The 13,786-nt window shown below is 39.7% G+C and overlaps 1 protein-coding gene across 1 annotated transcript in view; it reads right to left on the minus strand.

Annotated features, from left to right (window-relative positions):
- The window catches only part of CHSY3 (chondroitin sulfate synthase 3), a 288,331-nt gene extending 275,056 nt beyond the window's left edge, over window positions 1-13,275 (minus strand). Inside the window, exons 1-2 of the mRNA XM_044228316.1 lie at window positions 12,415-13,275; window positions 9,579-9,862 (exon numbers count right to left, since the gene is read on the minus strand). Coding sequence (XP_044084251.1) covers window positions 9,579-9,862; window positions 12,415-13,222 — 1,092 coding nt within the window. The 5' untranslated portion in view covers window positions 13,223-13,275. The remainder of the gene's footprint in view (window positions 1-9,578; window positions 9,863-12,414) is intronic.
- Window positions 13,276-13,786: the final 511 nt, after the last annotated feature.

Below are 13,786 nucleotides of genomic sequence, written 5' to 3' on the forward strand. Positions count from 1 at the left end.
CTTCCCATGCATCCTGACTTACCTGGCAATATATCTGTGCATAACTTCCAGTTTGGAAGAAGCACCACATTTCCTGTTCTCCTTAGGGAGATCTTCCCTTACACTCCTGGGTATCCTGCCTCTTTCCTCCATTACAAGAGTCGGCCATAGCATGGACATGGAAATATTTGTTGGAAATGACTGTTTAAAACAAATAAACCCATGTAAACTTTTAAATAAGTTATTGTTTCTGCAATCAAACAGATATCATGATATCTATTTTTCCTTTTGAGCTCCAATTCAACAGCCAGGTGTTAAAGCAATCAAGTCACTGAAAATATTCCACCTACAATTTTAAGAACTCTATTACTGTATATTACTCGAACATATTACATAAAAACAGCTATGAAAACTCAAGCCTTGTATGGGTTAAAAAGTACTTTTTTTCTAAGAATGTTTTAAAATCTATGTTTAAGTTTTCTTTTATAGAAAGAGTAATACACGAACCATGAAAACCAGACCATAAGAAAATGTAGACTTCTGAGGGATGGCTTTCAATTTGTCTTAAAATCTACTCACTAACTCTTTGAAACAAATGAATAATAAACACAGAAAGATATGCAGAGTGCTGATTACTCTCCTATGAAGTCTCCCCAAAGTAAAACAAAACAAAAGGTATTTTTAAGGAATAAAGAATAGACTGGATATTTGTATGCAAAAGAAGTAATAAAAAAGTTAATACAAAGGTCTGAACCCTACAGAACATTAGAATCACCTAGGGAGTTTTAAACATTACCCATGCGGCAAGACTCACCTGTGAGAGATTCTGATATAATGGGTCAGGGATGGGTTCCAGCAACAGATTTTTTTTCCCAAATCCCCCAGGGGATTCAACTATGCAACACTCAGGCTCAGGAAGTACTGAATCAGCACGTTCCCTGTTACAGCAAAGCCCATCTTTCAAAAAGCAATTGCAATAAAGCCTTTCCAATCAACGTTATCTCTTTCCCATGAGGGAAAAAAGAATATGAACATTGTAAACTGGAAAACATTAATATTAGTTAAGAGTTATACAGGACTTATTACATGTCAAACATTATTCTAAGGGCTTCTAATACATTGACCTTTTTATGCCTCACAATGGCTCTGTAAAGTTGGCACCATTTTATACCATTCGGCTTCTATGAAAATAGCTAACAGCTGCAGAATACTTAACACTACCAGGCATTATTCTGAGTGCTGTTATATACATTGAGTCATTGAATCTTCACAACTGTTCTATGAGGTGGTACTGCGATTATAATAAATTGATCAAAAGGCAAAGGGAAGTTAAATTACTGTCCAGGGCCTTACAGCTAGCAAGTGGCAGACCTGGGATTTAAAGCTGAGTATTCTAGCTCCAGATTTCATTAAAAAACAAAATCCAACTGATCTGTGCTCTACAAAAGGCATGAAATATACTGATATGAAATAAAATCACTACATATGTCTTTATTTTACTCCATTTCAGGAAATATCAATAAAAACGAGAGAGGAAGAAATAAGGATCATGTGATCCCAGTTCTAAGACAAGCATCACTGGTGAACCCAAGTGGAGCTTTTAGGACTTAGAATGAAAAAGAAGAAATTAGAACAATGACAAAGATGGGAAACCCAAATCTATATATATCAGATGTGAAAGCAAGACACTGATTAGAAGCCAGATTCCTCCTCGCTGTGAGCTCCTTGAAGATGAGGAAGGTCTAGGTGTGTTCACTGCCTATAAAAAGTGCTCAAAAAACATATTTAAGCAAATGAAGTCAGCTGTCTACAAAAGATGTGAGACAACTGAATTCTAAGGCAGACTTTATTTTAATACTGCATTTTTCTCATATTTCACAATACTCACCATGTGCAATACCTTTATTTTATATAAAACATATTTCCACATAATAGAACATTATATTAAGATATATTTTTTGTTAAAATGTTGATATTTCAATATTTTAATTTGTGCATGCCAGTTTTACCTTAAAACTAATCCATATTCATGTAAAAATTTAATAATTATATTTAAATAATTTATATAATGATCACATGATAAATTATTAAATTAATGAAAATAGACATTACTAATAATCAACTCAAGAGCTACGGAACCTCACTGCTAATTCTAGGCCAAGCTGTTAGGAATTCTCTTGGGCCTGACTCTGTGTTCCTCAGGTGGGATGGCCATTAGGTCTCAGATCTGGTTTGATTTCTCCATTTGGAGCTGATGTCTCTATCATCCTCAAGATTAGCAAAACACAATCATATATCTATCCTTCACCAATGACATAACAGATGCACTCTGCATTCCCACCAGAGAACATGTATAACTCAAACTCCCTGCTGGCCAACCAAATATAAAATATCTTAGAAGTAGGGACGCCTGGGTGGCGCAGTTGGTTGGACGACTGCCTTCAGCTCAGGGCGTGATCCTGGAGTCCCGGGATCGAGTCCCACATCGGGCTCCCAGCTCCATGGGGAGTCTGCTTCGCTCTCTGACCTTCTCCTCGCTCATGCTCTCTCTCACTGTCTCTCTCTCTCAAATAAATAAATAAAATCTTTAAAAAAAAATAAAAAAAAAAATATCTTAGAAGTAATATCCATGAAGGGCTCTCTGAAAGCTATTCTAAATTTTAAATTAAAGTCAAGTAAGTCACCAAACAATGGTGCACTTAAACATAACAGCAGTGTCTCCAAGTAGAATTCCTTGTGCAGAACTGCCATTCTGTGTTGCATTCATGGTTCACGTTGAGGGGATTCATAAGGAACAGGGAAGCAAACCATGCCATTATACTCAGAGAACTGGCGCTGAATTTTGTGATCCCTCAGAGCCCTCTCTGTTCTATGGGAAAGATTTCTTTCAGGTGTCAGGATCCAGGTAGGTCAGTGTTCTCTTTAATGCCAGCAAAACAGGGAGCCCAACATATATTTTTTAAGATAATTTTTCTTTTTCTTCTACATTTTTCTTTTTCCATTAATTCTTAACATTTTAATTTTATTGTATATTACTTTTATTAACATACATATATTTTAAAAACTCTCTCTTTAAGGTACTGGTACTCTAGAAATAAATAGATCTAAAAATAATGAATAAAACTGAAAAAGATCATGAAAAGTTCAGATGCCACCGATAGTAAAGAATGAAGGACGCAGCTTTCAAAATTATGAATAGTGAGTAAAGATTTTAGAATCTCAAGGAATTAAGAAATACACTTCTTCATTCATTAGCTCCAAAACGATGCATGCTGATTTTTTAGTACTGTTGTGATCTAGTTAATCTGGAAATTTATAACATATTTATTGTACTATAAATGTCCCTCACTTTTGCAAGACAGCGTGATCTTAAATAAATGTCATAACTCAAAATAATTTATACACAGTTTAGCCTTAACTAGAGAGTTAATAGTTAGGATAGTAAATGAACAGAAGGTTAGAATTCTGAAGAATTGCAAACCCCCAGCTGTTCAGCTTATTGAGATTTTCTTATTGCTTATTAATATCAAATAATGACTCAGATGCCTGAAGACACTGATTTTTCTTTATTTTACGGAAGTCTGTGTTAGCTCAAATACCCCATCATTAAAATGTACACCTTTGTGCGAAACAAGAAACATACTATAATCAAAGTAAAATGTCGTATTAGTTACATGACCGAACACATTTCTTTGTACAATGAGCCCTAATTGACCAGGTAGAAAAAGAATTAAAGTAAATGTTTTTCAAAACATAGGTTTTTGGAAACCGAGGCAAAGCAAGTGGAAGGAAAAAACTGACTTGGAATTTCTTCAGGAAGTTAGTATACTTTTGATCAATTAAGGAGAAAGAATATTTAAAAATTTTAAACTGAAATAGTATTTATATGCCATCCTGGAACTTATTTCAAACTGTGTAGGGGCATCTTCTTAACTTAATATTTTTCACAACTTGTTGGAATCATCTCATTGTAAAGCATATGTCGTCACCATTCAGGTGATAAGGTCTCAGTTAACAACAAAAATTCAACTAGCTAAGACTACAAAATATGAAAAACCATACCATGTTTCTTCTCCAACTTGGAATGAAATTTCATTTTGTACAAGGAAGAAAACAATGTGGCGGAAGAGAAACTGCCTAAAATCAATGCATGATGATTTCGTGTGACAAGCGGAATGGGGGTGGCAAGAGTAGGTGTGAGAAGCTACTGCTTTTAGTTAGAAACTAAACTGTGACTGAATAAGAAGCGAGAAAAGAAGTTTGAAAGACTGAATTTTAGATCAAAATCCCCCTTATGCTTTTCCATACATAATTAATGCACTTTAGGGGCATAAACCATGTTCATGATGGAGCAAAATTAGCATTACAGAAGAGTAAAGTCCTTAAGTAATAGCACAATACTAAGAAGGATGTTCAATGGCCCTTTAAGAATGGCACAGATATTTTAACCTTAATGGTTACGTTATGAAGAAGTTATACGTACTTAAGATTTTTACGGTATAGCTCTCTGGTATTACAAGCCCAGAGAAACACTTTCAGAACATATCCTTTTGTAAAATGATGGAATTTTCTAGGGTGTTTATAGCCTTTAGGGAGCCAAGATTAAACATAAGGCATTCTGCCTTGAAATTAACTCTTTAAGGAATCTAATAAAAAAATCTGTTTAGTCATAAGAAATGGCTTTTTAAGCCCATTGAGAAATATTTTTTATCAATATAGAGCTATGTTTTATTTGAAACAACATTTAATTGAAGGAAATAAAGATATATATATATTCTCTGGCTCCATTTAACTATAAACATTAAGAAGATAAATACACACTATTCTAAAGATGAGTCTCATACGATGAAATGTAAAACTCCCTCACAGGGAGAAAAAGAATCATTGAAATTAAAACTACTTTAATGCTTGAATATAAAAGATGGTACTAAAACAAAAAGCAAAGAAAGAGAACTTACAAATCTGCTAAGACACATGCTGAAAGTGAACTGTTTAAACTTTCTTTCTTTTTTTTTTTTTAACCCATGAGGATTTTCTAGTTACTGAAAACATACCTACAACAAAGAAAGTAAAACTATATTCTGTGTTATACAATTCTAACAGCCAAGTTTTTAAAAAAAATTCTGTAAATTACAGCATTTAAAATACACATTTCATTCTCACTAGAAAATTAGTTCATTTTCTAGAGAATACTTTACTAAAAATTTCAACATGTGGGTTATCTGGCTCAAAATTTCAGGACGCTTATGTATACGTGGGCCAGACAGGTACAATAAACATGCGAGGAGAGCTTGGTGTTTGAAAGAGGACATGAAGGGGACTGAAGACTGTTGGCCTCGGCTAGAGGCAACAAAAAACAAAAACAGAAAACTTTAAAACACTCTATGAGCCAAAATGTTTAAGAGCCATATGCAGCCTCCCAAGCTGCCAGATTGTAGCTCAGATAACTAGGAAAACAGTAGCCAAGACAGAGCTCTACCAAAAAAGTCAGTAGATGCCAATAAATTCTCACACTCACAGAGTGAATAAAATAGATTTTTCATGAACATGCTTCATTTACTAATCTTCACTTATACAATTTGAGGTATAAATGAGTACAAAAGCAACCCATCAAGCGTGTTGATTATTAACATCTGCCTACGTCCTTAGAATCTAGATGTTTCTACATCCAAGTAGTGAAGGGAGTATCCGAATTCTGACTGTCCAGTGGTCTCAGGCACACAGAGAACCAGTCCATCCGAAGCTCAGCAGCAACCAAAGGTCTCTTAACTTAGAAGACATCAAGCAATTCCTGGGTCCTAAGTATGATCTGGATACACATAGTGTGACCTTTGGGGATTGGCCTGTCATAAGCATGTTAATTTACCGAGAACTCGATAAAAAGCGGTGCCTATCAAAATGCACTTGTAATGTATTTTATATGTCATTAAATACAGAAGGAATAAAGTACAAGGGGAGGAGATGACAGAGAGAGAAACAAAGCAAAAAGCTCACAGGCAGGTCATATTGTCCCAGACCATCAGGACCTTACCCTGGAAGAAAGTAAAGCTATCCATTATTTCCCCAAACAGTGAGCAACATTAGAAAGAGGTTCCAATTACTTGAGAGACAAGTTCCTGGGTATTCATACAAGATGATTGCAGGATGAGATATTACTAACCTCCTTTCCTACTAAAAATTCCAAAGAAACTCAGAAAAGGGGGCTATTGTTCTGCCAACTGATCTAGAAATCCATGTAGTCATTTTTTTAATAGAGAGTTTGATCTGTTTAGGATTCCTTAAATATGCGTATTGGATAAATACTTGTTAAATAATATTTTTTTTACACTAGCTCCTTAAGATAAACTATTAATATGGTGTTCAAAGACTGAAGCAAATATTTGTAATGGATCATTTAAACACGCAGATTCCATATTTTATGATAGGTTCTACTGATAATGGATTTCCCATACTTCTATAATACCCAAACATATAGGTTTCTCATTCTTTGCCAAAAAACCTTAAACTTGGATTCTTTACCTGAAAAAAACTCAGCTTATTTTTAGTTTGCTTCTTTTGATATAAACCACTCACAACTAATAGCTACTAAATGAAGTAAAATATGGATGAATCCGTGTTATATACAACACATTACAAGATCTATTCAGGGACAATCATGACAATATTAGCTAATACCTATTGACAATATATTCTCTGCCAAACATTATATTAAGGACTTTACATAGATTATTTCACCATTTCACTTAATATTCTCCAAAAAGTATGTAGTAGACACAGTTATAATCTCCAATTTCAGCTGAATTAAACAAGACTCAAAGAAGTAATTTACAAAAGACAACAGAACTCAAACCCAGTTTACGTTTACCCTCTCTCTTTCCCAATTATTCTTAATTGTATATACAAAGTACACTTTCATTGAGCAGTAAAGAATTCTAGAAGATTCCTAGGTTTTATATAAAACATAATTTATAATAAAGAAGAGCCACCTAGTCTATACAGTTTAATATATTTGTCCAGTTCTCTTCTGAAAGATCTGCAAGTCTGTTCATCATATTTAAAAGATAACTTTCCATCATGAATGTTTCATATATTCAAACTCAAAAATCGTGGACAATGTGTTTAACTCCGCTAGAATTTTTATTAGGAGGAAAAGCCAAAGAGAATCCTGAAATCCATAAAAGGTATAGATAAAGGAAATTCAAGATTTTAAGATAATTCCATCACAGATAGTTCTTTTAAAAGAAGTATGAAAACAAAGTTAAGGATCAGTTTCATAGCTTGCTATGTGACCAGATATAAAATCTCTGACCTTTACTTAGGACAACAATGTACAGTAGAATAGATTACCTTTTTCCATACAATATGAACAGTAGTATAGAATGGACATCATTTGAACTAACCTAAAATCCAAACTGGAGAATCCTAGTTTGGCTGTGATCCAAATGACCTAACAAGGTATCTCATAAAACAGAGAACAACATCTTAATATTAAAATGCTTAAATTATAACTCTATTGCATAATTACCTTTATTGAATTTATTAAAAGATGCTGTTTAATATGTCCCTTGCTAATGAAATTTTCCATCACTCCAATTGTTTAGCAAAAGAAAGTAAACAGCACAACTTCAGAAAATAGTTCTATTGTTGGGGAAAAGGGTAGAAATGATTTTCTTCATACAGACTGTGAAGTCAGTGATGTCCTAGTATGAGTCTAAATTCAAATGTTTTTTGAAAAGTTAATGAAAATATTGTGATCATGAAGTTCCATCCTGTAAGATTTGGAATCCCTTGGTTTGTCTGTTCCTTTATATCAGTTTATGGTAAGATATAAGATTTAACTTGTATTAACGCAGACTATGCACATCTACAAGAATTTCCCTTCAACATTATTCAGCACAAACGCCTATAGTAAAGATAATTAAATCAATTCTTCTGCAGGTAGGTTACTGAGCATATTTACTCTCTTGGAACATAAATGAGTACACAGCTAGGTGAAGACTGCACTTTCACAGCAGAATCAATGAAAACTTGAAGAGAAGGATTGACAAAAGTTTTTCAAAACTTTCTGTATGATGTTAAGGCAATAAAGTACCCCCCCAAAAAAAGAAATTACCATCTTTATTTTTAAATATGGTTAATTTTGTTTACTTACCCACACAGAGCCAGTGCCTCCAAAATAATATCTTCATATAAACAAAATCAACCTACTATGTTTTCTGTACTATTTTTTGCCTTCCAGTTAGTTTTATATTAGAGAAACAAAAATCTTTGTTAATTTATTCTAAAATACTTCTTTTTAACTACAACTATTTTGCATAAATTTTTACTCTATAGGGTAGTCATAGTTTAACAAAAGATGAATTAACTATTTTATTATCAAAAGGAATGAGGTATAGAATAATTTTAAATCCGCATAGTACATATTCCAAATAAATGATTACAGATAATTTTTACTTTCTGTAATACATAGAAGAATATTCCCCAAAGTTAAAATACTACAAAGTTCAAAAAATAAAGCAAAATTAAGTAAAGTGAGACTGCACTTCCAAAAAAAGAATGATTATATAATCTTGAGGTATCATGACTTTACAAGGAGCATATTTTCATGTTTCTTCTGTACCAGGAGACATGAGAAATTTGAAAAGAGTTTAGTTATAATTTACAAATGTGTGCATTGGATAGCTGAAATGTATCAAACCCTTGAAAACCAAACTTATGAAAAGTGCAACATACTATTTAAATGTTAAATCCATTTTCTACTAAGACTACCTTTTAGGAAAATTTTCCTAAATAAAATTTTGTCTCTCATTTCAAAAAAAATTTCTGAAGAAAAAAAAAAAATGCCTGAGCGTTTCATGAAACTATCACAAAAAAATACATGTAACTCAGATTATATAAGTAACGGCTGCTGTTCAGGAAATTGAATAAGAGCAGAGAGAGACCAATTTTAAACCATCAGTCATAATATTAAACAGTTACTTAACATCTTCATAACTAGTTCTGTTTTCCCAGGTAACTAGTTCCCTTTAAATTTGTAAATAAATATATCATAAATGATAGGTTATGAGTTAATTTTTCCTATGCTTTAAAAAAAAAAATGTTAAATTTCCACACGACATTCTTCCCAGGAACTTTAGATGTTAACTATTTGGAAACAGAGGGAAGCGATTGTATACCTAACCAAAACAACAACAGCACCAACCAACCAAGTACCAAATGCTAAAAGCAACAACCCAAGAGAATACAGTTAGCCCTCTTGTTAGAAACAGGAAATGGATAGCATGTATATAAACACCAATAAAGCAAATAACATCTGCCAGAGATGTGACTGTATATACAGGCTGCTGCTTAAAGCTACAGGCACACTAAAACAAAAACAAAAACAAAAACAAAAACAAAAACAAAAACAAAACCTCCAACAGTCCACAGCTCCTGTGAAGAAAGTTATCTCCCACAATCACCCTGGTGTCCATACCCGGCTGCTTCTATCATTTTCAAGTGAATAAAAAGATGCCGAGAGAATAAACAAAATCACTGCCCAGGCTATAAATGGGCACACACCTGTAATATGTGAACATTTTCATCACAGACTGTCTTACCTCGTAAGACCAGACGCACTGAGTCCCACCAAAGCGCCGAACACATCTTCCTACCTCGACGTCCTCATGAGTTGTGTACATTTCTCTGAGGCATTCACCAATATGGGGCACCATCCTTCTAAGAACCTCTCGACTGAAGATCATGCCAGGTCCTCCCATACAGAAGTTCTCTCCAGGCTCCAGTCCCAATTTTCCAAGTTCTTCAATATTCCCCAGGCCCGTCTGACCCAGGTAGAGAGGCTTACTGCTATTCAGTGATCGAAGAAACTCTTCTAACTTATCACCTACAAAGAGAAAGGCAACAGTCACTCCTTCTTCTAATATCACATTTAGAACATACAGAGTAAGGGAAAGACCTTCCAACATTGTGTGCAAACTCCTCCCCAAAGTCATAAAACTGAAAGGAAGAAAAACATCTTTGAATAGTCTATTATTTAAAAACTACTAATTTTCGGTTACTAATTATATCACAATAAAATGCTATCAACCTTCTAGTCAAGATCACTGAAAAGACTTCGTAAGTCTAACAATCATCACTTTTTTTGTAAAAGGTGAGATAATAAGAAAAATGACAAATTTATTAGCATGTTTGAAGTAATGATAATATTACAGAAAATAATAAAATTATATTTAGCATTGCAGCAGACTGTTGATATTCAATAAACATTTTTACTGTTAATTGATTTAGTGGTGTTTTGTCCTTAATAAACTTCACATTACTAAACAGTCATATACAACCCCAAAGTTGGGAGAGAAAGAGAGGATATTAAAGTCATCTTGGAATTTAATTTTGGAAAGCACCTTTTCAGAAAAAAAAATTGTTAAAAATTAAGTAATTGGTTTCCTGATAGCACGTTAAGTTCATCAAGAAAACCTATTTAAAAGTAAAATTCTATAGGGGCACCTGGGTGGCTCAGTGGGTTAAAGCCTCTGCCTTCAGCTCAGGTCATGATCCCAAGGTCTTGGATGGAGCCCCACATCTGGCTCTCTGCTCAGCAGGGAACCTGCTGCCTCCTCTCTCTCTCTCTCTCTCTGCCTATTTGTGATCTCTGTCAAATAAAAAAGTCTTTAAAAATAAAAGTAAAATTCTACAGTTACAACAGTTTGAGTACATTAGACACTCTACAAAGTGATACAATGAGGTAGTCACCTTCTTTATATTCCCAGTCAGCATCTTTACTATCATTTTTTGATGAGCACGGCACCTGCAGTCATTGATCTTGATCCCATGCCTTGCCCCTGGGATCTCAATGAGTTTTGACTGGCTATTATTGAGTTCTTAATACAAAATGCATTTCATTCTTAATAGGAATGGAAAGATTATGGCACTTCAATGTTCTGAAGGACAATCTTTCAAAGCATTAAGACAAACGACAGAAATAGATGCTACTAATGTATTTAAAAAATTCTCTGCGAGGTGTGGCAAACTTCTGCTAGGAAACCTTTGTGATTTTATGAGACACAGAAGACAATGGAACTATAAGATAAGGGATCTATCACTTACAGGTACTAATATCAATACATCTTAAATCTGTAACACACAGTATCCAACAAATAGGCAATCGTTTATTTTTGTATCGAATTATCAATGGAATTATTTCACTCTTCCCATCCTAACCCCAAGAAATCTCTAGTTATTACCCTACACTCACTCCCTGAGCCAAACTGGGACAGATCTTGTGTGTTTTCCCTTGAATCAGGCGAAAGACCACCTGTATCAGGAGAAAGCAATGAGGTTACAAGGACAAGGGTACACACCAGGAAGAGTTGCCCCCCTTTTTGACCAATCCATCTCCATCTCCGCAACGGGCGGGACTGGAAAGATTTACCCCTTTCTCAGGAACTTCTCTCTGCTGAGTTTAGAAATCTCTGGCCAGAACCACCCACACTCAGGGTGAAGGACCGCGCCTCTTTCAAAACTGACAAAAGTTTTCTCCTACTGTGGCTGCGCGTGGTTTTGGGAAGGACTTCCAGCCTTTGCTTATCGCCGCAGCCACCAAAACAGACTGGAAAGGATCCACGCTAGTGTCTACAGCTCGGAGCTCCTGGGGTCTGGATAATTCACATGCGTTGTCCCCTCTGCACCATCAATTCCTAAAAATACACTCATGCCCTCCGGGTTTTACAGAGGTGTGGCGGGGAGGGCGGGGGGGGGGGCGGGCGTTGCTGTGTTAAGAGCCGACCTGGTGCTGCACTGTAGTGGCTGGAAGGAGCTGAGCGCTGGAGCGGTATGGGGGTGCTCAAGGACTCCCAGTGCGTGGTGGGTAGTCCACAGGGAACGGTCCGGAACAGCGAAAATGTTTCCTTAACCTCACCAGTTCTGAAACTGCGTTAGATCCAATTGCAACAAAAGGGTTGTGGAATAAAGCTAGAACACCCAGCTCCAGACTGGCTTTCGCCTGTTTCCTCGGTCTTACCTTCCTGCACTGAGGACACGCCCCTCTGGATAGCTGTGGGAAACTCCTATCACCCAGGGCTTTCAGAGCTGGACGGAGTACGATTAGCCCTCGGTTAAGCCTCAAGTCCCCTTCCTCACCGCTCCCACACAGTAAAGAGTAGGGGCAAGCTCTGGGCGGAAACGAGAACAGCAAGTGAGAAAGGCGAATAAAGCCAGTCAGGTGTGAGGTGGGTCCAGACCTCAGGAGAGGAGGGGGAACGTACTGGGAAGGGTGGGCGGATGCTGAGGGTGGGCACCGCGGGTTGGGGGCTGCAGGAGCCCTGAGCACGTGCTGGCAGACAAGCAAAGAGGCCGGGCAGGGATTAGGGCTGGCTGCAGAGAAAGGGGATGGGGAAGAGAAGGGGCGGGCAGGCGGGACTGCCGGCGCTGGGAGGTCACCTTTGATGTAGACGTCGTCGTCGGCGCGCATGAACCACTCATACTTGTCCAGGTAGTGGTCGTGCATGTACTTGATCATCATGAAGGACTTTTTCTGGGGAGGGTAGGAGTCGTCCACCCCCGGTAGCGCGATGACAGGCAGGGGTGGCGGGGGCTGGCTCATACCGGCGTTAGGGGACTGCTGACTGGAAAAAAACTCCACGCGGCCAGGGATGAAGCGCGCCCAGGTCCGCTGCGCCGCTAGCGCGCGGCTGCCCAGGTACTTCTGCGCGGTCATCACTCCCACGTACAGGAAATCCCGGGGTCGGGAGCTCGGGGCGGCGGCGCCCCCGTCCCCGCTGCCGTTGTGGCTGCTCCCCGGACGGCCGCTTCTCCGCTGTCCAGCCGCGCCCCCGTCCTCCTCCTCCGGCTCCCCTTCCGCCACGGGGGCGCCTGGCAGCCCCGTTGCGCCTTCGGGCTCGCGTCCTCGCCGCCGCTGCTGCAGCGGGGGTGGCTGTTGCCAGGGGCTGCTCCGAAAACTGGTTACCCCCGGCGCTGCCTCTGCCAGCGGCGGTCCCTGGAGCTCCTGGCGCACGGGGGGCGGCGACTGCTCCAGCCGCGGCCGGGGCTGAGGTTGGGGGAGCGGCTGCTGCGCGCCAGCGCCGGGGCCAGCGGCCGAGCGGCCGTAGTAGGAGCAGAGGCTGGAGCCGCGTCTCTTCCTCTCGCTCAGCTCGGCCACTCTAGGGGCGATGAGCCAGGACGCGGCGGTGAAGCCCAGCACCAGCCCCAGAGCCACGCTCATCCACGGGCGGCGGGAGCGCACGGCCATCGCGACTGCCCCCGGCGCGGACGCTAGCTGAGCGGCTGTGGCGCTGCGCGCGGGTCTCCCGGCTCACACCCGCCCCTCCTCCGCGTCAGCGCCCCCAGCCCGGGCCGCTGCCCGCCGCCGAGGCGCGGACGCCGGCTCAGGGTCGGAGCGCTCCGGGCGCCTGGCCGACTGCGGGTTGCTGCTGCCGGCCGAGCTCCCCGCTCTGCTCAGGGTCCCGGCTCCCAGCGAGGGTCGGGAGTGAAACTTCTCCCGGCGGTGGCGGCGGCAGCAGCAAGAGGAGCTGCAGGAGGAGGAGGTGGAGCGGCAGCGGCGGCAACGCGTCCGCTCCTAGGCTGCCACCCTGTCACTGGCGCGCCTGGTCCCTCCCTCCTCCCTCCTTCCCGAGCCCCCGCCCTCGCTCTCCGCCTCCCGCTCCCCCCGCCGCCCGGCTCGGGACTGGCCCCGAGGAGGAGCCACAAGCCTCCCCGCTACCAGCCCGGGAGAAGCGCGAGCCGCGCTATTTCCCCGTCACCCGCCCTTGGACGCCCCCCGTCCGCGCCTCGGTCCAGAGCCGGCCTCCTCTCC

The sequence above is a fragment of the Neovison vison genome, chromosome 1, assembly GCF_020171115.1.
Source record: "Neovison vison isolate M4711 chromosome 1, ASM_NN_V1, whole genome shotgun sequence".
NCBI classification, from domain to species: Eukaryota; Metazoa; Chordata; class Mammalia; order Carnivora; family Mustelidae; genus Neogale; species Neogale vison.